Here is a 27963-nt window from a genome sequence, read left to right as displayed (position 1 = left end):
AAAAAAGTACCTGCTACTATTGTGTATAGAGAGCTTAACTTTAATAATTTCAACTGTCCTAAGAGGTTCTCTTGGCAAAGGACAGTAACATTAAATACTTGTCTTTCACTAAAAGCTTCAGAATCTCCCAACTCATAAACAGAAGCAACATGCTACACCATGGTTCTTTTTTGTAGTTTACTGTTGGGTAGAAAAACAGGTTCTTTAACATTTTTCTATTAACATTTCACCAGCCGCCACTCCTAGATTACAAAAGTTAAAGCCAATTTTCTTTGACCCTGGGCCTTTAAATCTGACATTCATGTCACTACACCAGAAGCTGGAGCTGCTGTACCCTGCATTCTGGAAGGTGCCTCAACAAAGGTGCATTAAGGACTGTTTTAAACTTCTAGCATTGAAAAAGATCAATCATTTCTCCAATGCCTATAGATAATAACAAAAGGAGAATCTCAGAGATTTGCTATGGATATTGAGTTTGAGAAGGCTAGTTTAATGAGTCTTAATTCCAGCCTTAAATGTTTCTGTCGAGACTCAGGGAAATGAGTCTCCCCCCTCCTCTCCTGCTGGCTCCCTCAAGTACAGAAGATGCGTGTCTTCCTGCAACCCAGGCACTGACTAGTCAAACAATCTCACCGGTCTCAGCATTAGGCTTCTCCCAAACAGCTTGTGGTGAAAGCAGCAGCTTTAATTTGGTTACTATAGTTCTCACCAATCTTCACTCCTTAGAACTAGGTTTTTCTGTTAAACAAAAAAAGGGAGACAGAAACTACTCGAAGGAATTCAACAAGAAAAGGAAAGAGGTACCTTTTATGAAAAGGACTTTCAAGCTCTCTGAGCACACTATTTAACTGAAACAACTTTGCTGAAGTGTCTCCACATAAAACACTTAGCACCTTGCCCCCTGCAGCCAGATGGATGGGATCTGTGTCATTTAAAATGCCCTCATTAGAAACAGTAATAAGCCACTCTTTACTTCCCTCAGTCAATCCACATTCCTCCTGGCTGCACCCTGCAGAATTAGCCATAGGAGAAACAATAAAGGTCCTGCTGGACAGCCATGAGCAGGCCTGGCGCTCCCCGAAAGCCCCCAAGCCGTGAAGAGAAGGCCACACTGGGAATGTCGGCTTTGGAGGTGGGGTATGGAGAGGGTATGGTTCTGAGCAGCTGGGCATCGTGGAGGCTCCAGATTCTTGTGTAGCAGTCCTGGCCCACTATGAAAGAGGGAAGACACAAGGCAGGTTATTGAGAGAATGCAAAACGAAACTTAGGTACATGCAGACATGGCTTCTCATGATTCTTTAGAGCTAAGCATAATTTCATGGGAGCCAAAACACAAACTCAATAACAGAAAGTATCTTTATTGATAACAAGAGTCACCCTGGTGCTCTAGAACCACAACTAGTTGCAGGTATTTAAAGTGACAAGACACACTGGTTGGCTGTGTAATGCCACGGCTGGCTCAACAGGCATCCTGGCTAACAGCTGGGCATTTTGTTTCTCTTCGCGTCAAGGAATGTTTATTATTAAGTGGGAGCCCAGCCCCCATCTATCTAGATGATAGACAACTGATTTTCTTTTTATGAAATAGTAACCAGGAAGATCTGTCAACTTCATTACATCCTGATGACAGACCAGGTTGACAACTCTCCCAGAGCTCTTTTGGTTTCATGGTTCAGTTCCTAAGACCACTTAGTCTTCAGAGCTTTAGGTTCTGAGGAATGTGACCACAACACCAGCGTTATGGGAGCCCAGACACATGATATATGCTACTGGAGATCTTTAGCAGGAGGAGGAGGGCAGGCCTTGGGCAGTCATGGATTTCGCATTTGTGATTTTGACCACCTGAGTGACTCTAAGACCATGGTGCTACCTCCCCTAGGCTGACTCATGGCTGCAGTTTCTTACCGAAGCTGGTGACTACCTGCAGCTGCCTTTCCACAAAGCTTAGCTCTCAGCCAGATGTGGTGGTTCATGCCTGTAACCCTAGCACTCTGGAAGGCCAAGGCTGGAGGACTGCTTGAGCTCAGGAGTTCGAGACCAGCCTGAGCAAGAGCGAGACCCTGTCTCTACTAAAAATAGAAAGATTAGTCGGGCATCATGATGCACACCTATAGTCCCAGCTACTCGGGAGGCTGAGGCAGGAGGATCACTTGAGCCCAGGAGTTTGAGGTTGCTGTGAACTAGGCTGACGCCATGGCACACTAGCCTGGGCAACAGAGCGAGACTCTGTCTCAAAAAAAAAAAAAAAAAAAAGGCTTAGCTCTTCTCTATTTTCTAGCACACAGAAGCTCTTCTGAGATAAAAATTTATGGAAAATAGATTTAAAAAGGAAGTTTAATGCTGGTGTTAAGAGTAGTAAATAAGGAAGTTCTAACAAAGTGATACTTCTTAGCCACAAAAGCATGTCATGGAGAATAAGTACTTTCTGTAAAAATGTTAACAACCTTGAGGATTCATGAAGACTGAGAACATATTCCTTAATGTCAAGGGCATATTTCATATGTAAAAACAGATCTTTCATGCTTTCAGATTATTCTATAGCCCAGAAACGATAAAATCTGTAATCACTTGGTAACTCCTTTCCATGGGGTTTAGTGGCCAGATAGCTGCCCCTGTTCTACAGTTCAGGGATCCACAGGGATGGTGGTAAAAGGACCAGGAATCAGTTACTTCATAATGACCATAACTTCTTTTCTCAGCATCCCCTGGTGCAAATGTGAGCAGAAAGAACAGGAGCCCAAGTTTTTGATAAGCCAGCGCATGATGGGATAATGCTGGCCTGATGAACAGACCCAGACCCCAAACCCAGGTCCCTCAGCACCTCACCTGCCTGTTTCTGAAGTGATGTCTGCCCACTGACATGGGGACAGAGGCTCTCCAACTGGTGGATGTTTAAACCCTTGCTTATTAATATACAACTCTACTTCCCTTCTAGTCTCCCCACCCAACTATCCCTTGATTCAATTCTGTTTCTGAGTAAACTCTCCCTCTGCTAAACTGCTCGGGCCCCTAAGAGATACTACTTGGTGGGATGGAATCTCCCCCTCCTTCCTCAAGTACCTGCCACCACGATTCCTTCTTCCTCATGCACGTGCAAGGGCAGGTAGGCGTACTCGTTCACGTGGCCTTCGTACTGCCTTATACACTTCATGGCCCTCAGGTCCCACAGCTTGATCTGTGGGGAGAAGCAGGACACTGGTGAACCCCAGGTCTGAAGCCAGGAGAGGTGGTCTACAGTGCCCTCTTCAGCTCATGAAGGTCTCGAACTCCTGAGCCCTGAAGCCCATCAAAAGAACGTAACCAGAGAACCCCTTCTCTTCTGTCTAGGCCAGATTATGCTCACCCAAGCAGCAAAGCAGCCCTCAGGGACTGCCTACAGCTCGCCTGGTCTCCAGCTACCTTTCCCCTGCCTGGTGTCTCGGCACAAGGGTCTCTTCTGCAGAATCCCTTTACCTGGCAGGGCTCTGGGCCACACGATCCTGTGGCTGGAGAAGGGCAGTGTTTCCCTACCTTTCCAGCCATGTCTGATGCCATCACACAATCCTCTTCTTGGAGGATTTGCACAGAGGTCACTGCTGAGTCCTGGAGCAGGCGGGTGGCCTTCCACCCCTTGCCTTGATTTCCACAACGCAGATCAATGGCAAAGATCTCCCCGGAGCGACAGCCATTAAACAGCAAAGGAGCCTGTGGAAAGAGGGACTATTTGGTGCCCAGCTACTAGTACCCCTCCCACTGAGGCTGGGAAGAGTGTGTCCTCCTGAATACATCCCTCCATTTCCTCCCCTCTCCCAGCCTCTGGGTCAGGTGTGGGTGGACACGTGTCAGTCAGGTTTTGGGTCTTAGTGGAGTCGGGCGGGAAGGTGAGTCCTTGTGAAAGGGTAAAAAGCACTGGACCCCCTTGTGTCCTCCAGCGTCCTCCTAGTGGGGAGCACACAGGACATAGGAGCTGGCCCCTTGGCTTCACTGTTCCCTTTGGCCCCTCTTTGAAGCCCCTGTCTCCAAGGTCTTTGGTAAGGCTGCGGTGATGAGTGCAGAGTAGGAGATCAGAGATGCAGGTAAGATGTGGGGTCCTGATTTGAAGGGCAGATGGCCAAGGACGGCCTGAACGATGAACTCTGTGCTTGCTGCCAAAGTAGGTCAGCAGACTCCCTCCTCCCCGCTTTCAAAGAAAGACAGCATTTTCTATAGGCAAGCCTTTGAAATACAGTAATGACTAGGAATTTGGTTTTTTTGTTTTTTTTTTTTTTTTTTTAAGACAGAGTCTCACTCTGTTGCCCTGGCTAGAGTGCCGTGGCGTCAGCCTAGCTCACAGCAACCTCAAACTCCTGAGTTTGAGCAATCCTTCTGCCTTAGCCTCCCAAGTAACTGGGACTACAGGCATGTGCCACGATGCCCGGCTAATTTTTTTCTATATATATTTTTATCTATCCAAATCATTTCTTTCTATTTTTAGTAGAGATGGGGTCTCGCTCTTGCTCAGGCTGGTCTCAAACTCCTGACCTCAAGCGATCCTCCTGCCTCGGCCTCCCAGAGTGCTAGGATTATAGGCGTGAGCCACCGCGCCTGGCCAGGAGTTTGATTTTTATATATAAGATGTACAACTTGAAAGCTGTGTATGAAACTAGTAAGTGCTATGAATTGGGACTTAATTTATACATTTTAAAAATGGTCTGTCCTGCTGGCTAGGTCCAAGTACCCAAGAATTGCTAACAATTCATTTAAAGAGGAAGTTGTCTAAGGCCAGCTTAGGCAGGCCTTTCTGGATCAGCCAATTTTCACTTGGCTCAGACATATTCACAAAGTGACCTGTTAATCCTTTCTGAGGCTCTTTTTAGATGCCATACAGGGGAATACAATTTGAATCCAGCCAAATGTCCATTCTGGGAAAACTTTATATTATACCCTTCCCAATCCAACCAACCAAGAGAGCAAACTGCTGGGTCAAGACATCACTGCTGGTCACAAACGACTGCCGGTGCCCCGTCACCACATTGGTTAGCAGGACACGCCGAGACAAGCCTGGCAGAGACAGAGAGGGGCCAGTGAGACAGTGTCATGTGTAGTCTGAGGGAAGGGACTGCTGGATAGGGTTTTTTTTTTGAGACAGAGTCTTGCTCTGTTGCTTGGGCTAGAGTGCTGTGGCATCAGCCTAGCTCACAGCAACCTCAAAGTCCTGGGCTCAAGTGATCCTCCTGCCTCAGTCTCCTGAGTAGGTGGGACTACAGGTACTTGCCATCACACCTGGCTAAGTTTTTCTATTTTTAGTAGAGACAGGGTCTCGCTCTTCTCAGGTTGGTCTTGAGCTCCTGACCTCAACCAATACTCCCACCTTTGCCTCCCAGAGTGCTAGGATTATAGGAGTGAGCCACCAAGCCCGGCCCTGGAAAGGGTCTTAAGGTCTGTTAAATCCTCTTCTACGGGTACCTGTGGAGGCAGGCTCACCTGTACTGAAGCAGTTATTTGCCTGGATGTTCAGGGACCATGCACAGGACCAGGCACCAGGGATCCGGAAACTGCAGAGCATGCCAGGCCGGTCCACTCCTGCTGAGGGGATCAGAAAATATAAAGCATGGCTGTCCTTTAGGTAGGCCACTGACCACTAGATTTGGAAAACACTCATATCTGCCCTGAGCTGCTCTGAGGGTCTATACCTTGGCTCCATTCTGGGTTTTGTGGGAGAGAGACAGAGAGAGACATACACACACTCAGCTGGGCTGCCTGGCTCAGAAGTGGTTATTCTGAGAGAGAATGTATGTTAACATTCCCAGGAGTTGTGTTAACAGTACTAACAGCTATCAGGGAGGCAGCGTAGTGTCACATTATCAGATCACACTATCAGCTATGTGATCTCAAGTAAAACATTTTAAAACTAAACTTTTGCACTGAAAAAGGCCACAAATCCTAAGGCTATGGTTAGTTCAATGAGTTATCACAAAGTAAATATAGCCATGCACTCACCACCCAGGTTCTAAGAATTACAACCACCCAGTACCCCAGAAGCCCCTCTCACATCCCTTTTCCAATTACTACCTCCCCCGCAACTCCTCCCCAAAGGGAGCCACTATCCTGGTTTCTAACACTAAAATTTGGTTTTGTAAAGCAAGTTCTGAACCTGTCTTTGCCTCAGTTTCTTCATCCATAAAATGGTGATAAGACACATCCCTGCCCCATACGCTTGCTGTGTGATGAAACGCTAGGCACTGGGCCAAGTGTGCATGAGCTCATCTCATTCTCCATGGGAGCTAAAGGGGTGGTGCTGTCTTCACTTCAAAGAGGGGTTCAGCAGTCTGTTCGAGTTGGTAAAGGGCGGAGCAGGGATCTGTGCCAGGTCGGCCTGCAGCTTGCACGCTTAGAGGCCTGATCCTTGTCTTATTGATCCTAATTCACTAAAATACTGAAAACTTAGTATCTAGAATGCTGCCAGGAGAGAGCAGTCAAACTGCCTTCAGCCAGAAATGCTGTAAGTATCTCCAACAGTGCAGTAGGAGCTTAACAGATGTCTTCTGAATGATCTGTACAGGCAATCCAAATCAATGTTCTGATCTCCCGCATTGGTTAAATAAACTCTAACGCTAGTCTGGCTGCTGAAATGACCCAAAAGGGGTAAAAAGGAGCAGACGCTGTAAAAACACACATGCTTCTAGTACTAATCCTGAGACAGGCTTAAGGAATCCTCCCACAGTGCTTCTGCAGTGTCCCTACACTGTGAGCGCTGACTCCAGCTCAGCCAACCTGGGGTTCCCATACCTCCTCTCTGAGCCACCCCCATGCAGCTCCTGTGGGGCAGAGGACAGAGACCTCCTAAAAGCACTGACTTATGCAAAAGAAAAGGACCCTGTACCTGGGTGACTACTGACGAACAGTGATGCTGGGAGCAGGGTGGCACAGCCTGGAGTCTCTGCAAGTCCCATGAGGCACAGCCTAGAAAAAGCTGTTAAGGACAGTCAAGTACAAGGCTCCCCTCTGGGAGGAAGAATGGACATTTACCCTTCAAAAAAGTATACACCACACAAAGTAGGACAGAGAATAACACCCAGTATCCAGATTTAACACGTGTTTACATTTTCCACACTTAGATTCAGATATTTTTTTAAAGGAAAAAAGTCACAGAAATAATTAAAAGCCTTCTCTGACCCCTCTCCACTCCAATTCTCCCTCGTCTTCTACCTGGAATTGCCCTTTTCAAATTGGTATAAGTTCTTCTAGGCCATGTTATAATACTTCCACTACATATATCTGTCCATGAACAATATATAGTACCATCTGCTTTTAACTTTAATTTTTTTAATTTTTTTTAGAGATGGAGTCTCACTCTATTACCCAGCCTGGAGTGCATGGGCACAATCGTACTTCACTGCCGCCTCCAAGTCCTTGGCTCAGGTGATCCTCCCACCTCAGCCTCCCAATTAGCTAGGACTACAGGTATATGCCACCATGCCCAGCTAATTTTTTTGTTTTTGAGACAGGGTCTCACTCTGTCACCCAGACTGGAGTTCAGTAGTGTCATCATTGCTCACTGCAACCTCAAACTTTTGGGCTCAAGTGATCCTCCTGCCTCAGCCTTCCAAGTAGCTGGGACTACAGGGGTACAACCACAGTTGGGCTAATTTTTCTATTTTTTATAGGGTCTTACTCTTGCTCAACTGGTCTCGAACTCCTGAGCTCAAGCAATCTTCCTGCCTCAGCCACCCTACTAGCTGGGATTACAGACAGGAGCCACTGCACCCAGCCAGCTTGTTTTTAAACATATGAAGTGGCTCTGCAATGAGACTTTTCTACAACTTTGTTTCTCCATCGTCTCTTAGATTCATCTATGTTGATGCATATCATTCCAGTTCATTCATCTGTATACCAGACTGGATAAATTGTGAATATAATGTGAATAATATGTAGTATATATACCACAATTTATCCAGTCTCCTACCGACAGGAACCTAGGTTGTTTTCAGTTTCTTTGCTCTCCTACCAGGATGAACAGCTCTTCCTATCACCCTGCTTCCCACTCCCATGTGTGGGAGCTTCCCTAAGGCAGTGTTTCTGAAACCCATGGTAAGAGTTTCATTTTACATCGAAATGTAATATACACACAAAAATATTTGAAAAGTTTCATAAAATATTTACCCTTACTAGATAATGAAATTGATTGTTTTCTAATTATTTCATTAAGAAAAAATATTTCTCAGTAAATTGATTTAGTGGCTCATTGGCAGGTCATGACCTGCAAACTGAACATGCTGCATTAGGGTCTGTACCTAGGGTAGAAATGTGGGATCACAGGGGACCCTACGTCTTCAACCTAAAATATCAATTTACTTACACCAGCAGTTTTCCTGATTCTTCACATTTGAAAAAACTTGGCACTATCAGCCCTTAAAATTTTTGCTTATCTGAATGGGTACAAAATGACATCTCATTATTATTTTAATTTACATTTCTCTCACTACAAGTGGGTGTAGCGAGTCATATGATTATAGTCATTTGAGTTTCTGTTTATTTGAATTGCCTCTTTATACCCTTCGCCTACTTATCTGCTGGACTGTTTGTCTTCTGGCTCATTTGGTTTCTCTTCCTTCCCCTTCACAGCGAAACTTCTCTCCCAAGGAGCCTACGTGTATCCCCACTTCCTTTTCTTTCTTTCACTCTTCACCCCACTAAAATCCAGGCCTGATCGTCATCTTCCACTAAAATGTTCTCACCGATGTCTAACCTGCTGGTTTCTAAATCTGATGCAAACATGCCAGTCCTGCCCTGTGGCCAAGTAGCCCAATTTCTACTACACACTCCTTCTTGGCCTCTGACCCACCTGTCTCTCGGAGGTCCATCCTTGGCTCTTCTCCTATCACCAGACTGACGGGCTAGCACCTAAGCCTGTCTTCTTCAGTCCCTCTCCACCACTCCTACTGCATCAGTTCACGCCCCTGCGGTCCTGCAGCAGCCTTTTGTCTGAGGGCTCACGCTCGCCAGTCTATCCCCAACCCCAAAGGAATTGTTTAAATAAATGGCTCCTTAATCACAATCCTCCAGGGGCATCGCACAGCCCCAAGGATTCAGTCTTGAAAGGCCCTACTTAGCCAGAGACATCATGGATACCAAACTGTTTCCAACCACATTAAGCTCTCTTGACTCTTCTTTCTCCTAGGAGCTCCTGTCTCCTCTCCCATGTGGCTATCACCTTCTAGAAAGGCTGCTGCAACTCCTGAATCTCTCCTGCATACAATTTCCCTCACAGACTGATTACCTGTTGAGCAGCCTGTCCCTAGCACCTTGCACAGGCATTATATATGCTCAAGAGATGTTGGTTAGATGACTACACACATACCTCACTGAAAAATGCAAAAATCTGCAAAACAACCAAGCAACCCTCTTAACCATCTAAATGTGTGATGTGTACCTGACATATCGCCTTGGGTGTTAAGCTCCCTGTTAAATATCTCTAGTATATGAAGGCTTTTGAAACTACAAATGAGAACACTGCTGCTTCCTAAATAAACCACTCTTGCTTCTTCTTCGGAGAGCAAAATGTGGGAGAAAATGGCATATGTACTTTTGGTTATTATGGCTGAAACCCAGCTTACACTCAAACTTTGTACAGCACTTATGGAACCAGTATCACAGATTTAATCCTTTAACAAACCACAGGTTAACTAAGGGCCCATTAAGTGGAGAAAGAATTCAGTCTAACTTCCCACCACTCTTGGGGGCAAAAATGCAGAGTACAGGTCTGAACAAGGTAACCCTTTTTGGAAAGGGGAACTTTCTAAGTTCCATGAACTTTAGAAGCACAAAAAATCTTCAGCACAAAAACCTGATTACCCAAAATAACCACGAGAGGACAAGCCACTGATCAAACTACACCAGATCATCCTCTTTAAACCCAATTATATGGACTGTTATCCTCTTCTTAGCCCATAGAAACAGGAGAGCACACCGTGGTGTTTTAAGTTCAGAAATGAGAGTGAGGTTCTTTCTCTGCAAAGCTTGGTCTCTTCTATCCTCTGGTTAGAGCATCATAGTAACAGGTGGTTCCATCAGCCTATTAGCCCTACAGAGCCTGATCAAATGGAGGCCACGTAAAACTTTCAATTTATAGAGCACAGTTTTGTGCCTTATAGTGAATTTATAATCAGATCTCTAATGTACTCTAGGCTTTAAAACTGTTTGAAATAGAGTGCTGTGAAACAGATTTAAAAAAAAAAAAGGTTCTGATTGAGCAATCATTTGTAGAGGTCCAATAATGTGCCAGAAACTGTGCTAAGTGCATTCACAGAATTAACTCATGTTAATCTCATGACAACTCATGATGTAGGTGTTAAGTGCCATGAGTGGTCACAGTTTCAAGAACTCATTTGGTACGCGAATGCACAAAGAACAAGAGTCACTGACATGTGGCTCTGGGTCAAACAAGTCCTGTGCAGCATCAAGAGCTCCCAAGGGTACCAGAAGAAGGACCCAGGCACCATGACACTGCACTATTGTGCTCCTAGCAAAAAATCTCTGACTGCTCTCTGGGAAGGCAGAGACTAGAGAGGTAAGTGCTGTGAAAAGGCCATCACCAGCAGGGACCCTAGGCTGAGAACCCATAGACCCACTTCCAATGCCAAAGGAACACCCTTCTCTGACTCTGCCCTCAGCCTCCCCTGGGAAGACCATCCCTGCTTTCTTCCTTAACCTAGAAGATTTAGAGTTCCTTCCCAAGGCTATACTGTTCCCTTCTGCTTTTTTTCATCTGCTAAAGCACCAACTCTCTGGCACGAAGGCTGGGTCTGTCTACTAACCCCAGCGCCTGATGCCATGTGCCACAGTGGGATAGTGGACAGGCTCAGGAGCAGACTGCCTGGGTTCTAATCCTGTCTCCACCACTTACACATCAAGTTCTAGAACAGTGTCTGGCACATAGTGACATCAATGTCATCCTGAGAAACGGCCATCACAGGACCTCAACTGCTTCTCTGTGCTCCACTGGAATGCTTGTTTTCTACTCAGGGGCATTGCTTTTTTGTAAAAAATTTTTTGTAGAGACGGTCTTGCTACGTTCCTAAGCTGGTCCCTAACTCCTGGCATCAAGTGATCCTCCTGTCCTGGCCTCCCAGTGTGCTGGAATTACAGGCATGAGCCACCTCGCCCAGCACCACTGCTTTTTTTTATAAAATGTGAAATATAAGTGCAGAATGGCCCAGCCCTCTGGCCATCAAAATGCCGTCTCACAAAGCCCACAGATGCTTAGGTCCACATCAGGGCGTGGCCTGCCCACCAAACCTCTTCATCTACCAAAGGATACAGAATGTGGGAATCCAAGTGATTCAGTGAAGCCCAGCACACAGAATTCACCTGGTGAGGAAGCACACAGCAAGATGAAAAGATTGCTTTGACTGCCAACTGATGGGGAGAGAAATAGTAAAACATTTTCCTGTAGAATAACTTGTGGGGATATAGACATGTGACTTCTTTCCTCAGGTCTTGCTCCTCTTCAAATGGGCTGAACAAAAATTCTGAGGACAGGGGATCTGCCTACTCTGCCAGGTAGGAGTTGAACAGGACAGGGAGGACGTAACCCTCAGGATTCAGTCCTTCAACACCAGCATGGGTCCAACAAGGAGGTATCTGCTGTATCTGGTATACCCTACAGGCAGAACTTAATTCTCTACAATGGCAAGGGACAAGCCTAACTCTGAAGGTGTACTGTATCTCACTTCACCCAGAAACCATTTTCAACCTGTATCCATCTTGTGGCTCATGTCCCAAAGGAACAAAAAGTCACAGCTTCTCCCAGATGCAGCCATAACCCCACTGCAATTTAAAGGTTGCCCCCATCGATAGGGAGCTCCTGTATTTATCTAAACCTCAGGTTTGGTCAGACTGGCTGACTGATGCATTGTCCTGGCACAGGGCAGGACCCCTCCATCCAGGCAATGGTCACCGTGGCCCATGTCCCAGGAACTCTATGCCTTGGTGTGGGCCCCTTCAGAGCAACTCTTGACCCTCCTGGAGGGAAGGTCCTTACAACCAGTTAAAGAAGCACTGCCTCCACCTACCTCAACTTTCTAAATTAACTTTCTCTTCCAAGACAAGAAACTCCTGGGTCCCTTTTCTTCCCCTAGGGTTCTCAGGAGCCAGAAATCCATTTGTCCCTTGGGAAAATGAGATAACCATGCCTTGCGTTCTTCCCAAAGTTCTCTACTCTGAACTTGGCCAACCACCCCAAAGGCAAATGTTCCACAAGTCTAAAGGGATGAGCAATATACCTTCCGGTTGGTGAAGTAGAGGTTTTCATGCATGTGCACCCTGAGTGAGGGGGTCTTCAGACCGCGCAGGTTGATGATGCCGTACTTGGAGCCTCCAACTTTGACATCGTTCACTGTGAAGAGCCGGTCACTGTTGGTATCTGCCTAGAGGAGGGCAGTGGGCAGTTGGTGACCTCCCAAGCTGAGGTGAGTCGGCTTTGGACCACCTGCCCATCTCTCCTGGCCCCACACTCTGTGCACTTTAACTAGGTGACAGCTCCTCTTCATGAGGGAGCATGGAGACAACCTAACTCTCCCCTACTCAGCGTAGCTATCTCTGGGCAAAAACAGCAGGAGTCTGGTCCAACAATTCAGAGGATGAGGATGGCGGTATGAAGGCATGGCCAGGAAGTCTGAGATCTGCACAGATCTGAGACCCCACTCAGAACTGGGTTTGGGAGAGTTCCAGCAATCCACCCAGAGCAATGTGTCATGTGCCATCACGAAAGCCATGCAGCAACACAGACAATGCTAGTTCCTATTACGCAGGCACGATGATCACCGCCAAAGGAAAAAAAAACACTGAACTGAATAAAAAGCACAATAGGAAAAGACTACCCTAGAATGTGGGCTATTTTTAAGATTTTCTTTTTTTTTTTTTTATTTCAGTTTATTATGGGTGTAAAAAAGCTTAGGTTATGTATATTGCCCATGCCCCTCCACCTCCCCCAGATTTTCTATTCTCATTTTAAAACATGATATGATTAGTAATTATTTCAAAGCAAAAACTTTATTTATGTGCTTTGTATATGTTAATAAATATATACACATACACATAGGTTTGGATGCTGGTGAAACTGTACCAACTTTGCAAGTACACTCAGGAAGAACAGTTATATTCCTGGAACAATCATTACGGGTGACGATAATCAGATCTGAAAAACGCTCTCCGGGTGGCAAACTGCCTTTCCTGGCTCTCCGGTCACACCAGCCAGCCAGAGTCACCTGTAACTCTGGGCAGCGGCTTGCACACACAGCTTATATAAGGTGAGATGAGCATGTGGATCAAGGGGCTCAAGGCAGCAAGCGCACCAGGAGACTCCACACACCACTGACCTCCACCTACCTGCTTTATCCCAGGGAGCGGGCTCCTGAGGGGAACCCACCATAAGAAAAAATTCTCCTGATTCACATCAGATTGTAACCCAAACACAAATGGAGGACAAAGCTGCAGGAGAAAATATGGGCCCTGTCCCCCAACACACCTTATGTGAAAGGGCCCCACTACCAAGGTCCCTGGGGCAAGAGGACTCAGCATCAAGCTCAAGGGTCAATGTGTAGTATCAGTCTCTGCTCCTGCCAGCAGGGCACTGGGCTGAGGCTCTCTTTGCTTGTGTGTCCACCTCTCCCTCCCCTTGGCCTCCAGGAGGACAGGGCTGGCCAGGCAGGCTATGCTGTCATGCTCCTTTTGTTTGCAGTGGACCCTCTACCTCTCCGCCAACATTTCCCTGGCCTCAGCTTCCAGCTCAGATCTAACCAAAAACAGAGACGACTTTCTACTCCCTGCAAATGATGTGTTGGAGGTGTGCTGATGTGCAGGCTCAGGGACATAGGCCTGCAGGTCCCCGCCACTGAGGTCAGGGCAGCAAGCAAGGGAGTCATACCTGGTTGCTCCTGAAGGCACACTGGAGCTTCAGGTTTAACATCAAATCCTGCCCCAGTTTAGGAAAGGTTAGAAACCCCTGGGTCCACTGTGTACCTTTTCAACTGCATACACAACACAGCCAAGAAGTTATTTTGTGATAGTTCTTAGGTGTGGCTGGGCCCAGGTTCTAGTGTCTAATGAGGAGCTGAAGTGGAGGTGGTGATGATCACAGCACAGCTTGCCCTACCAACTCAGCACCTAGCAATGGGTAACTGGCGGGCAAGTTAGGATGGTAAAGCAAAGACAATGCCACTTTCACAGCATTCGGCTCCTACACAGCTAGGCTTGATGACCACCAACACCAAGCCCGGAAGCATCCAGGTAGTGGCAGCCACACCAGCATCCACACATGTCCCCGCCCCCTCCACTCACCAGTATGAGGTTAAATCGGTCGCTTGCCAAAGCAGAGGGATCCGAGCTGTGAATCTGGACCTTCTTCCTTTGCATGCAGCTCACACGCAGCTCATGGGCTAAACTGCAGAGGGAAATGGGGGGAGGGGAGAGCATGGATGCCATGACCGACATCTGTGAAGAAGATCCAGGGGTTTCTGCCCTTCTCCACCCCTTCTCCTAGTTGGCCCTTTCCATGTTACTTCTCAGCAATGCAGCTCAGCAAAATTCCAGAAAATGTGAATTTGAGCTTCCCCACAGAACGCTGAGGAAACTGAAAACAAAGAACTGGGTGGGGCTGGGTATGGTGGCTCATGGCTCATGCCTGTAACCTTAGCACTCTAGAAGGCTGAGGCAGGAGGATCGCCTGAGGTCCGGGGTTTGAGATCAGCCTGAGCAAGGGCGAGACCTCCGTCTCTACTAAAAAACAGAAAAAATTAGCTGGGCAATTATAAAAACATAGAAAAAATTAGCTGGGCATGGTGGCACGTGCCTGCAGTCCCAGCTCCTCAGGAGGCTGAGGCAGTAGGATCGTTTGAGCCCAGGAGTTTGAGGTTGCTGTGAGCTAGGCTGATGCCACGGCACTCTAGCCCAAGCATCAGACTCTGTCTCAAACAAAGAACTGGGTAGTCCATTCACAGACTTAAAGAGAGCTTCAACTAGAGGAGTCTGTTTCTACATCTAGCACAATTGCTGCTTTTGAGATGCACCCAGGTATGTGGCCACCCACCCTGCTGTTCTTTCCCTCTCCCACAGCACAGCTACTTTCCCACTAAAGATGAAGCCTATTTTAGGGTGAAAACCAGATCTCTCTAAGTAGACCTCTAATTCTTTCCCACATAACACCTGCCTGACACCTTCTGCATGGCTGGCCTTCCCCGAAGGGGGCATTGCCCCAAAGTGAGAAGGCTGTGCCCCCAGGAAGCACCTCAAATGCATGTGTTTCTTCACCGGCCCACATACAGCCAGTGCAGCAGATGGCAGGGTTTGAAGCTCTGATGTTAAGAGTCAGACAGTTCCCAGTCTTCTAGCTTGACCTTGAGCAAATCCCTCCACTCTGAGCCTCAGTCTCTTCTTCAGGACACAGGGGGAAGTATCAACCTATCTCACAGTGTTTTAGTTAGAATTGTGTCCCAAGTATTTTGATAAAGTTTAGTACATATACATCCATATAACGACCCATTTTTGGTGACAACTCATTAGATGGGTAAGAGAAGGAGGCAGAAATCTCATAGGAATGAAGACGTAGGACCTCTACTAAAAATGATTTATGAGTGACAGAAGAGTAAACAACGTAATTTCTGCCTAAATCCCTATTCTCCTTCCCTAGCTTCCTGCAAGTCTCTCCTTCCCTTGCTCTAGAGAGAGAATGAGTGTCTCAGGACTGGCTTAAGCAGCAGACAGAGGCTGTGAACTGGAGTCCCTCAACTGTGAAGACTTTCACGGGGCAGCCACATGGTCTACCCTGATTGGATTCATGGACCATGGAAATAAGAAACAGGAAAAGAACATTCATGAAAAAAACATAACAATGAGGCATTGTCTTACCGGCAATAACTGGTGACATTGAGAAAACCCAGCTGGCTTTTTCGCAGCATGGAAGATGCATTAAATCCCAATCTGGCTATTTTCTAAGTTAAAAAAAAAAAAAAAAATCAATGAAAATTTATTTGTTAAAGGATAACAGAGAATGTTTTTAGTTCCATAGGATGCAATGAAGAAACAGGTACTAAACTGGCAGAAATTGTATGCATAAAAATCTGACAGTGTCTTTTGCAAGCCTCCACTCCTTGACAAGAGGAAAAGCCCAGCACAAGAAAGTATGTGTGAATTGGAAAGTCTGTTCAGCTCCTCTGTCTTACCTCCCCCTCCATCCACACCTGATGAAGCCACCGAGCTAGTGAACGTGGCAATGGGACTTGGAAATTCAGGTCTGTACCGGACTCCCCATGCCACCCGTGGGCCAGGATTTTCTGTTCTACTGCCCCCACAACCAACAGAATATCGTGCATCTAAGGCTGTCTTCACCACTGCCTGTGGCACTGCAAATCACACATATCCAAACTGCGCATCCTGGTTTTCTACCTACAATAGTTACTGAATTAACATCTCACTGCTCCCCAAGATTCTCCTGGGAAATGACAAAACGTTAGAACTACTGGTGATACTTAGCAAACAAAAAAAGTGGGGTGGGAGGAAGGGATTTCTTACCTGTTCTTATTCTCATCATTATTTTCTTTTTAGGAAAATCTGGGGCCACATTCCCTAAGGTGGCCAAGCTAACTGTCACAGGGGTGTCTAACTGGCACCCCTTTCAGCAGTGGATGGATGGATGCTGGCAGGAGTGGAGGGGACAGAGTAACCCTAGGGGTATGAAGCCTACCTTTTTCTGCTTGTCCTCTTCCTCGAGCAGCTGCAGTCTTTTTTTCTCCATTTCCTTATGCCGGATGCTCTCGTTCGTGAGGGGGTTGCAGTTGTTATGTCCAGGAAGCAAGCGGAAGTAGCGTTTCTTTTCAGGGTCGAAGTAATACCCTGGTAGGTCTTCAATCAAACAAACTAAATTCACTAACTTAAAACACTGTAAATGACCACCTCACAAGGAGCCCAGTGGCCTGTCTACCACCCCTCACAGCTGCCTGTCCTCTGCAGGCCAGGGGTGGGCTGCCACTGTCAGGTACTATCCTGGACTGAATTCAGTCCTGGGGGAGACTATTTGCCTCAGGATCACTGTTCCTGATGCACTCAGCTCCTTCACTGAGTGTTTCAGTTTGCTTCTAGAATTTCTTCCAAGCCAGGAATGGGCTGGTGACATCCATTCAAGTGAAGAGATACACATACACACATCTGAGCCCTGGCCGAGGAGGAAGGGCAGCCAGATGACAAGGCAAGATGAGGTTTCACCTTTCCCCAGGGGCAAGGCCAGAGGAGTCCTACCAAGCAGACTGCCTTACCTGGTGCGGAAGAACTCCCGGATACACCAGATGAGGTTGATGGGGACTCATCATCACCGGGACCAGAATCCTGAGTGCTCTGCACTGCTCCTGGGTCATACCTGTTGACACACAGTGGCGGTAACTTGCAGCTCAGGGCTTGAGTTCCCAGTCATTCTCTGACTGGGAGGCTTTGTTCAGGCAGTTCTGCAGCTTTCCCTCCTGAACATCTATCTGACCTGATTCCTTGGGGAGCACTAACCCCTATTATAAATACACCAAAATAAGAGCAAGGTTTTGGCTTCTTTTTCTTTTATTTTAAAAAGAGGATGCATGTCACAGTAATTTCCTCATCTCCTCACTTTAGCATTTTGTGAGGTCTTTTGGAATTTTTCAGATAAAAAGGAGAAGAGAAATTTGCCAATGAGAATGTTACCAGCCGTGCTCATTTGTCAGCTTAACAGCAGTTTCAAAGCCAGGTCAATTTCACTCTTTATTGGATTCAGTAGTACAAAGAGTTTAAATTTTACTTGCCCATGCAACTTTACAGACAAACTGGGGTTCAGGGGACAGAGATAATTTGCTCAGTAATACTGGGATAGAGCCATGGTTAACACACTCAATGTATCCAGTCACACAAGCAGCTTCTGTGGCAATTACAGACTTAAGGATATGATGATAAGGCCGGGCGCTGTGGCTCACACCTGTAATCCTAGCACTCTGGGAGGCCAAGGCGGGAGGATCGCTCGAGGTCAGGAATTCGAGACCAGCCTGAGCAAGAGCGACACCCCATCTCTATTAAAAATAGAAAGAAATTAGCTGGACAGCTAAAAATATAAAGAAAAAATTAGCCAGGCATGGTGGCGCATGCCTGTAGTCCCAGCTACTTGGAAGGCTGAGGCAGTAGGATCGCGTAAGCCCAAGAGTTGGAGGTTGCTGTGAGCTAGGCTGACGCCATGGCACTCTAGCCTGGGCAACAGAGTGAGACTCTGTCTCACAAAAAAAAAAAAAAAAAAAAAAAAAGGACATGATGATATTAAAATCAAGAACACCCCCCCACCCCACCACATACACCAAAAAGAACACAAACTCACAAACTGCAAAAGTAGGTTGAAGGAATGAAAGAACATTCTCTTTCTTCTATAAATATTAATGCTATGCACAGTTTCAGGGAAATTTATTTATTCCCCTTTTCATGGCCCAGAGTTTCACAAGGCAGCTCATCTGTGATCAGCAGGAAGAAGAAGGATTAAGTGTCATGACAAATGTGTGTTTCTAGTCCAAGGACCGCTGCTCCATTCTTTCCACATGGAGCCCAGAAGGTGGCTGTCCAGCAGGTTTCCATGCTACTCTGCCAAAACTGAGCTGGGACTCTCTTCTACAGATCACATTTTGCTCACAATGTGCTCCTGTGGGAAGAGCCTGGGGCCCAAAAAGTGTTCACGGTTCTCCTTACAAAACATACAAACATTGGGCACTGTCCGGATCTTTCTACAATATGGGTAAGATTTGGGAATCTGCACCTAATGAGGCCCACCATGTAACGAGGCCTATTCAGAGCCAGGCAGCCAGTTAAGGGCTTTAGATACATTACCTCATGAAAGGTTTTATTAGTCCTGTTTTGTACAAGAATTTCAGTGACTCAGAGTGACTAAGTAACTTGCCTAATTTCACACAGGAAAGCAGGGTGTCTGACCCAGACCTCCTGACTCTAAAGCCCTTGTTCTTTTCACAAACTCTAAATGCTTTTTGTTACTGTTTGGATTCATCTGTTCCAGAAGAGCATCTTGATATTTGACATCTTCTGATCCTATAACTAGGACTCTGTCCATTTTATTTTATTTTACTTTTAGAGAAGAGGTCTCATTCTGTTGCCCAGGCTTAACTACAGTGGCATCGTCACAGCTCACTGCAACCTCAAACTCTGGGACTCCAGTGATCCTCCTGCCTCAGCCTCCCAAGTAGCTGGGATTATAAGAGTGAGCCACCGCATTGGTGATGCTGTATTATTGTTTATACATTTTTGTGTAGCATATTATTAATACATACACATTTGTAACATAAATATATATAACCCTACAGTTACGTGACAGACAACGATGTTTCAGTCAATGACGGACCACATATAGGACAGTGGTTCCTTAAAATTATAAAGCAATTGAAAAATTCTTATCGCCTAGTGACACTGTAGCACAATTACTATATCTTTTGAATAAATTTAGTGTAGCCTAAGGGTCCAGTGTTTATAAATTCTATAGCATTGTACAGTAATGTCCTAGGCCTTCACATTCACTCATCACTCACTCACTCACCCAGAGCAACTTCCAGTCCTGTAAGCTCCATATATGTTAAGTGCCCTATATAGGTGTACCATTTTTTATCTTATCTTTTATACCATATTTTTACTGTACCTTTTCTATCTTTAGGTACATTTAGATACACAAATACTCACCATTGTGTTTCAATTGCCCAGTATTCAGTACAATAACATGCTGTACAGATTTGTAGCCTAGGAGCAACAGAGTGTGCCATATAGCCTGGGTGTGTTAGTAGGCTATACCATCTAGGTTTGTGTAAGTACACTCTGTTTGCACAACGATGAAATTGTCTAACGCATTTCTCAGAACATATCCCCCTCACTAAGCGATGCATGACTGTATATCCTTTTCCCAAGACTTAGACTGAATTAATAAAATTAGGTTTCCATAAAGACTGGCTGAAATATAAAGCCCACAGTGTGGAGAAATGGCTCTCCAGTTGTTTCAGATATCTAATTCTAGCTTCATGGCTAATGCTCTGACCAGAAGTGATGATCACTCTGGAAAGAAGGAACAGTGTGTCCGTATCTCCCCACTACTCAGTGTGGTGGGCTGACCAGCAGCAGCAACATGCCCTGCAGACTCTTCTCAGGCGCCACCTCTGATTCACAGAATCAGAATCTGCATTCTGACGAGCCCCCAGTGATACACACACACCAGTGTGTGAGTTGTGATATAATGGATAATGACAGAACAACACCGGGCCAAGCTGGCCCCCCAGCCCGGGCATACTTGCCTCTCGTTAGAATTGCGTAGTCTGAACCAAGGGTTCTGCTGATAGATTCTTCTCCCATGTCGTCTCCTAGTTGGCCAATTTTTACTCATTTCTGTTCCTAAAAGAGAAAAAAGAAAATTACATACATGCGTGTGTGCTCATGCTTTTCTGTTTGCTTCTTGACAGTTGCTTCATGCTTAAAAAAACGTAAGAGGATGGCCCACTCCAGGTTATCATCAAATCTGCCACACCAAGCCTTACTTTACTGTAAAGCGCTGTGTCCAGCACTCTCCTGACATCCCTTCCCACTTCCTGTAGTAGACAGCATAGTTCTCCATCCCATAAACAAGAGGTATACCAGGCATGAATACCCTAACTTCTCTCCCATCCACTCCAGAAATGCCTGCCTTTACTAATTGTTTCCCCTCTTGTCTTGGACAAACAGGTGTCCCTGTGCCTTTTCAAGGCAAACCCAACCCACCTGGCAGTTGAGCTCATCCCTTCCCAGGGACTCTGCGGACATCTGTTCCCACATATGTTAATGTCTCCCGTTCCTTATCTCAGCTTACAAACATGCCCAGGTTTTCCATTTGTATGTGCTCCATCTCTAATCCAAAAGGAATGGAAATATTCTGAAAGAATGGTCTACACATACAAATTCAACATCTTCATTTCTCATCATTCCCCAATCCACTGCAGTCAGGCCTCCTCCATCCTCACCTTTCCCCTAAAATGTTCTTGCTGACATATTAATTAATGCTCACCTACTTGCCCAAGTTAGTGGTGTCTTTTTGGCCCTTATTCCTGCAACATGTGGCACAAACCACGAAGTTTCACTCTTCCTTTGGCTTTTGCAATATCTTTCTCTTGGTTTTCTTATTTGCCAAATTAATCCTTTGCTCATTTCTCCTGGGTCACACACTCTGTGTGTGTTTTCCGCCTAGATCCTCTTCTTTTCACACTTAACACCATCTCATCCACCAACGCAGGTGCATCTCAAACCCTGGCATCCCTATTATCCCTACTGAGTATCAAGCTCCTAAACTGCTGTCTTCTATTTCCATAGTCCCAGCAAACTTAACAGGCTCAAAAGTGAGTTCATGATCTCTCCCTAACTCCCAATTTGCTCTTTTACCTATCTATTATTTCCCTCTTCTGTAAATAATATCACTGCCCTCACCAAGTCCAATGGTATCATCATTTTATTCATTGTCCACAACAACGGCTCCTAAACACATGTGAGTTTCCCTATGAATCAATTATCTTATTCCCCAGCCAAAGAATAAAGTTGTATTTATTACTAGTTAAGTTATAAGCTGAAAGGCACTGTGCACAGGAAGCAAAGCATGTATGGACAGTGCCGAGAGGACTGGTAAGAAACATAGGCCATGCTGACATGAAGTTTATTATTATTATCAACTCTATAAAAAGGTCAAAGTTTCATAGCACACGTTCTGCACCTGAAGTGATTCTAGTTTGCTTTCATTATGTAATAATGCATGAATACGGTGAGGAACACATGTATTGGTAGAGACACGTATCAAAGACTTCAGATCACCAGGAGGCAGGACCATGCCCCGCCTATACCATTATCCTCAACAGGGGCTGCCCAATCAGAAGGACACAGCAGATAACAGGATCACTGGTGAGCGCTGATTTTGGCTAGGGAGAACATTTCCACACCACTAACTCATATGGCACAGGTTCATGCACTGCAGTAGAGTAAGGGTGGCTGACAACATCAACTGATGTCCTTAGGCAAGATGAAGCAAAAATCATTTTAAAAAGCCACACTAACAGAAGCCTTCCAAATACAGAAAGGGCTTAAAGGCTAGGACGAAGATGGTATCTTTTCAGTACTTTTATTTTATTTTTTTGAGACAGAGTCTCACTCTGTTGCCTGGGCTAAAGTGCTGTGGCATCAGCCTAGCTCACAGCAACCTCAAACTCCTGGGCTCAAGCGATCCTTCTGCCTCAGCCTCCTGAGTAGCTGGGACTACAGGCATGTGCCACCATGCCCAGTTAATTTTTTTCTATATATTTTTTAACTGCCCAGATAATTTCTTTCTATTTTTAGTAGAGACGGGGTCTCGCTCTTGCTCAGGCTGGTCTCGAACTCCTGACCTTGAGCGATCCTCCCTCCTCGGCCTCCCAGAGTGCTAGGATTACAGGCGTGAGCCACCGTGCCCGGACTCTTTTCAGAAGCCTGTTTCAGGAGTGGGAAGTATGTCTTCCACAAATGCAAACGAAGTTCACTCTCAATGGCTGCTTTACAGTTCATGCTTGCACTTATCATTCTGCATTACACTCTCTTTATACTCCTAACTCCCAATGTAATACTCAGTATTAAGAGAATACATGAGGGAAAAACTCTCATGGTTATCTCAATTGATGCAGAAAAAACACTGGACAAAATCCAACACCCTTGCATGACACAAACACTCAATAAACTAGAAATAGAAGGTAATTTCCTCAATCTGATAAGGCATCTAATAAAACCCCCCACTTAATATCACATTTAATGGTGAAAAGACTGAATGCTTTCCCTCCTAAAATCAGGAATAAGACAAACATGTCTGTTCTCACCATTTCTATTCAACATTGTACTAGAAGGTCTAGCCAGGCAATTAGGCAAGACAAAGAAACAAAAAGCATCAAAATAGGAAACAAGTAAAACTATATCTGCAGCTAACATGATCTTATATATAGAAACTCTGAAAGAATCCACACATACAAAAACTACCAGAGCTAATAAATGAGTTCAGCAAGGTTGCAGGATACAAAAATCAATATATTAAGTATCAGCTGTATTTCTATACGCTAGCAATAACAACCTGAAAATTACAGAAACTATACAAACTAAACTATACAAACTATAAAACTCTTAAAAGAAAACAAAGGTGTAAATCATAATGATCTTGGATTAGGCAATGGTTTCTCAATATAACACCTCAAGCACAAGAAAATATATATAAATTGGGCTTCACCAAAATTAAAAACTTTCATGCATCGAAGGACAGTATCAAGAAAGCAAAAAGCCCACCTACAGAATAGGAGAAAATATTTGGAAATTCCGTATCTAATAAGAATCTAGGATCCAGAATAAAGAACTCCTACAACTCAAAGAGACAAAAAAATTTTTAAAAAAGAAAAAATTTTGGGCCGGGCGCGGTGGCTCACGCCTGTAATCCTAGCACTCTGGGAGGCCGAGGCGGGTGGATTGCTCAAGGTCAGGAGTTCGAGACCAGCCTGAGCGAGACCCCGTCTCTACTAAAAATAGAAAGACATTATATGGACACCTAAAAATCTATATAGAAAAAATTAGCCGGGCATAGTGGCGCATGCCTGTAGTCCCAGCTACTCGGGAGGCTGAGGCAGTAGGATCGCTTGAGCCCAGGAGTTTGAGGTTGCTGTGAGCTAAGCTGACGCCACGGCACTCACTCTAGCCTGGGCAACAAAGTGAGACTCTGTCTCAACAAAAAAAAAAAAAAAAGAAAAAATTTTGAATAGACATTTGCCAAAGAAGATACACAAGTGGCCAATTAACATATGAAAGATGCTCGACATCATTAGTCATTAAGCAGGTGCAAATCAATACGACAATGAGATGCCACTCCATACTAGGGTGGCCATGATTAAAAAAAAAAAAGGCAGATAATAACAGTTGGTGAGATGTGGAGAAAGTAGAACCCTCATACACTGCTGGTAGGAATTGTGAAATGCTGCAGCCACTTTGGAAAACAGCCTGGCAGTTCCTCAAAAGGTTAAACATACAGTTACTATATATGACCTACCAATTCTACTCCTAGGTATATGCTCTGGAGCAATGAAAACACAGTCATACAAAAATTTGGACACTAATGTTCACAGCAGCATTATTCATAATAGCCAAAAAGTGGAAACCACCCAAATTTCCATCAACTGATGGATAAACAAAATGTGGCACATCCATACAATAGATTATTCAACCATTAAAAAGGTATGAAGTATTGATATGCGCTAAGTGTGGATGAACCCTGAAAACATGTTAACTGAAAGAAGCCAGACACAAAAGGCCACATACTGTGTGATTCCATGTACATGAAATCTCCAGAATAGGCAAATCCAAAGAGAATAGATTTGTAGTTTCCAGAGGTGAGGTGGGGGATGTTGGGGGAAGCAGAGAATGGGGAGTGACTGTTAACTGGTATAGGCTTTTTATTTTTTTATTTTTTAAAGCTTTCTAGCTTTCTCGCTCCTTGGCCATCTTGGTGGCTACTCTTGGTTGGGGGCATCTCGCACCTAAGGCAGGAGGATGGTGGCCACAAAGACAAAAAAGTGGCAGAAGTAGATCAACTTGAGGCTCCAACTTGCTATGAAAAATGGAAAGTATGTGCTGGGGTGCAAGCAGACTCTGATCAGACAAGGCAAACCAAAACTGGTCATCCTTCCCAACAACTGCTCAGCTTTGAGGAAATCTGAAATAGAGTACTACGCCATGTTGGCCAAAACTGGTGTCCATCACTACAGTGGCAATCATATTGAATTGGGTAAAGCATGCGGAAAATACTACAGAGTATGCACACTGGCTACCATTGATTCAGCTGATTCTGATACCATTCATTAGAAGTATGCCAGAACAGACTGGTGGAAAGTAAACCATGCACATTTTTTGTTTAATAAAACTTGCCAGAACTTATTAAAAAAAAAAAAAAACTTTCTAGAAAGTCTTTCTGCTATGAATAACTGTCTTTTCTCCAGTTATCCCAAATGAGTTCGTAAAGGATCTAATTAAACTGTTTTATATTTTCAGGAGTAAGAGTAACTGTGTACCCTTTTATTAACTAGGTGGTAGCTTAGTAAAATTTTTAGGCTTTTAAATGATGTATGTTCCATGTGTGCTACTTTCCTTTCTTTTCAAGGTTGAAGAGCCCTGTATTGCAGCATTCTGCACCACCCCCACATTTGCTTGTTTTTTCCTCTGCAACATTCCACTGTATCATTAGCTTTCCAAAAACTGTGGTACCACATATGGTATCTTAATACAACAGCAACTTTGTTTTAAAACCAGAATCAAGCTGAACAGGACTTTTATTTAAGCCCAAACGTATGCTTTATGTGTATCTGTAAAACACTGTTGTCGTGGTGTCACATTTTTTTTTTATTGTTTGATTATGTTCTTGTTGAAAGGTAAACTTACAGATCAAGTAATGAAATTTCATGTTTCAATGAAAGTTTCAATAAAACAAAACAAACTGGTCTTTTTACTTAAGGCTTCATGGAATAGAACTGAAGTTGGAATTGTTAGATCTTTTGGGTTTTATACCTACTTACTATAGCATTACCAAATAGGTGCAGTGCATTAATATAAAATGTTCTAGAGTGTTACAGCTCTTTTAGAATTTGTCTAGCAGGTTTTCTGGTCGTCACCGGAAGACCATCCCCCAAATAATTAAAAAAAGAAGAGAAAAAAGAAAGTAAAATGCTTTGGGACCCATAACCTTAAGGAAAAAAAAAAAAAAAAAGGAGGAGAAGCTGGGCTCAGTGGCACCCCTAGTTCCAGACTTGGGAGGCTAAGGCGGGAGGATGGCTTGAGCCCAAGCGTTGGAGGTTGCAGTTTGCTATGATGAAGCTTGTTAACAGCCACTGACTGCACTGCAGCCTGGGCAACATATTGGAGACCCTGTCTCAAATACACACATACACATGGAACATCCACTGTAAAATCACATATCACTAGGCAAGGTGCTGAAATGACTGGATGTGTACTATTTTTTAAAACCTTCATTTTGGGTCAGCACAAATTTCCTTTACTTTTTTCCCCCATTTCAAAAGCAATTCACTTTGAGGTTTAACACAGCAAACCAGTATATGTGCGGTGTATGTACATGTAGTATACAGAATATATCGAGACGAACCTCTGTAGACTTCATTCAATGTGAAGTCAGCTATGTTGCGAAATTTTCCCAATCAGAGTGGCAAAAATTTTGCAGAACTCTCCAATATGCTTCGTTTGGTTTGAAAGCCCTTCCCTGCCTCCAAGACTCCATTTTCAAGCCTGCCCTCAATACCCCCACAGTGCAGGCCCTGCAAAGGCCAGGCACAGCCCTGTGAGCAGCCCGGGTAGGTGGCTGAACGCAGTGGGCGGCACAGAGCCAAAATTCATAGCAGGAGAAAGACTCCAGAATTCCCTGGCCGATCCCTCCTGGTTGGGGGCCCTTGCCTAGCCTGGGCTGGAGCCCCACAATCACGGGTCTGAGACGTTAGGGCCAAGGGAGGATAAAAATGTTCTGGAATTAGCGGTACTGGTTGCAATCTTACCAATATAATAAAAAAACCCACTGGATTGTACTTTTTAAAGGGTGAATTTTATGGTATGTTGATTTTATCTCAAAACCAGGAAAGATCTGTTTACTATGGTATACTACAATATTTAAAGTGATAAACAGCCTAAATATCCAACAGGGGAGTCTGGTAAGATCCTGGAGATCACAGGACTGCAACAGGAAAAATGCTAATGGCACGGGCTTGCAAAGCTGCCACAAAAAGTGGACACACGAATGAGAGCTGGAGGGAAGCAGAAAAATGCAGATGGCTCGGCAAGGACTATCTGCTTAGTGTAAAAATAAATAAATAAATAAATAAGGTTTTCTGTTAAAACTTACATAAGAAATACTTCAGGCGGCAGCCTTTGTACTAACGCCCACCATGAATTGATGTTTTAAACTCTATTTTACAAATGAGGAAACAGGCTTAAACGGCTAAGTACCATACCCAAACAGCGGTGGAACACGGATTCCACCTCGGTGTGTCGGACCCCTGGGCTGGTTACCCACAGGATACCACCCCAAGTATATTTTCCACTGTTACTTAAAACGAGAGTTTGGGGCTTTGGAGTTTTTATGACCTCCAGAAAGTTGTCCCATCAGTTTTCTTCCCTCCTTGCTGCGCTGTTCGATTCACAAGACACTATCTATAGACCACCGAGGGGAGGGGTGTGTCGTGGTTACCGAAGCCACTGGGCGGGCCACCAGATGTGGCAAAGCGGGCTTTCTCGCCGACACACACCTCAGCGTGGAGGTGAACACACAGAAGGCCCGGTCCAAACCGGCTCCACCATTCACGAGTTCGCGCGTTACCTTGGGCAAGTGCCACCCAAACTACGCCCCTGTCTGCGTCCGGCAAAGATACCATGCCTGTGAAGCAGTCAGCACAGTGCCCAGCACTTACTACGCGCTCAAGACGCAACAGCTGTTGCGTCCACCTGTCTGAAAGGGCCGACCACAACCTGGGGAAACTGTCCCCAAGGGCCCGCAGGCTGGCCGGTGCCGGTATGGGTGGGGCCTTCTACCTCAGGGCTTGGAAAAACGCTCTTCCAGTCAGACCCTGCGCTGCGACAGGTCTCAGGGTACCTTAAACTCGGGTACCCTCACCCTAAGAGCGCAGGTCCAACTGCACAGAACTCGCCAGGCCCAAAGCGCCACGGAGCCCGACCCAGCCCCCGCCATGCCAGGCCGGGCCAGCGTTCCACGTGCTCACTCCTCCCCGCCCCTTTCTCCGGCCTTCCCCTCCAACGCCCGGTCCCACCCCGAGTTCTGTAGCGGGGCCAGCAATAGCCCTCGGACCGACGCCAACGGGAACCCCAGCCTGCACGGGCCTACCTGTTCAGAGGGTCCTTTACGGCTCCCCCTCGGGCTCAGCGGTG

General features: G+C 45.4%; 1 protein-coding gene, 1 non-coding gene and 1 pseudogene across 4 annotated transcripts; 2 read left to right on the top strand and 1 right to left on the bottom strand.

Moving 5' to 3' along the window:
• Window positions 1-212: 212 nt before the first annotated feature.
• Window positions 213-27963, bottom strand: DCAF4 (DDB1 and CUL4 associated factor 4). 3 transcript variants are annotated; one of them, XM_069465094.1, is made up of 14 exons: window positions 27920-27963; window positions 20301-20397; window positions 17268-17368; window positions 16700-16857; window positions 15865-15947; window positions 14299-14401; window positions 12243-12386; window positions 11279-11328; window positions 6842-6921; window positions 5443-5544; window positions 4922-5019; window positions 3511-3684; window positions 3061-3175; window positions 213-1211 (listed from the first exon to the last, which is right to left on the bottom strand). In XM_069465094.1, exons 2-14 carry the CDS (start codon window positions 20387-20389, stop codon window positions 1018-1020), a joined length of 1491 nt encoding a protein of 496 aa, XP_069321195.1. In that variant the 5' UTR covers window positions 20390-20397; window positions 27920-27963; the 3' UTR covers window positions 213-1017. The 3 variants fall into 3 exon arrangements, with proteins under 3 accessions (XP_069321195.1, XP_069321197.1, XP_069321196.1); XM_069465096.1 differs by lacking the exons at window positions 20301-20397; window positions 27920-27963 and having other exon boundaries at window positions 17268-17382; XM_069465095.1 differs by lacking the exons at window positions 17268-17368; window positions 20301-20397; window positions 27920-27963 and having other exon boundaries at window positions 5443-5541; window positions 12243-12382; window positions 14295-14401; window positions 15865-15940; window positions 16696-16819.
• LOC138380711 (large ribosomal subunit protein eL30 pseudogene) lies at window positions 24634-24885 on the top strand (annotated as a pseudogene).
• On the top strand, window positions 25639-25700 carry LOC138381110 (U7 small nuclear RNA). The gene has a single exon (XR_011233046.1). It is a non-coding gene; the product is annotated as a U7 small nuclear RNA (small nuclear RNA).

Source organism: Eulemur rufifrons, chromosome 2, assembly GCF_041146395.1.
Source record: "Eulemur rufifrons isolate Redbay chromosome 2, OSU_ERuf_1, whole genome shotgun sequence".
In the NCBI taxonomy this organism is placed as follows: Eukaryota; Metazoa; Chordata; class Mammalia; order Primates; family Lemuridae; genus Eulemur; species Eulemur rufifrons.
Note: the sequence above shows the minus strand (reverse complement) of the source record. Positions and strands in the feature narration are given on the sequence as shown.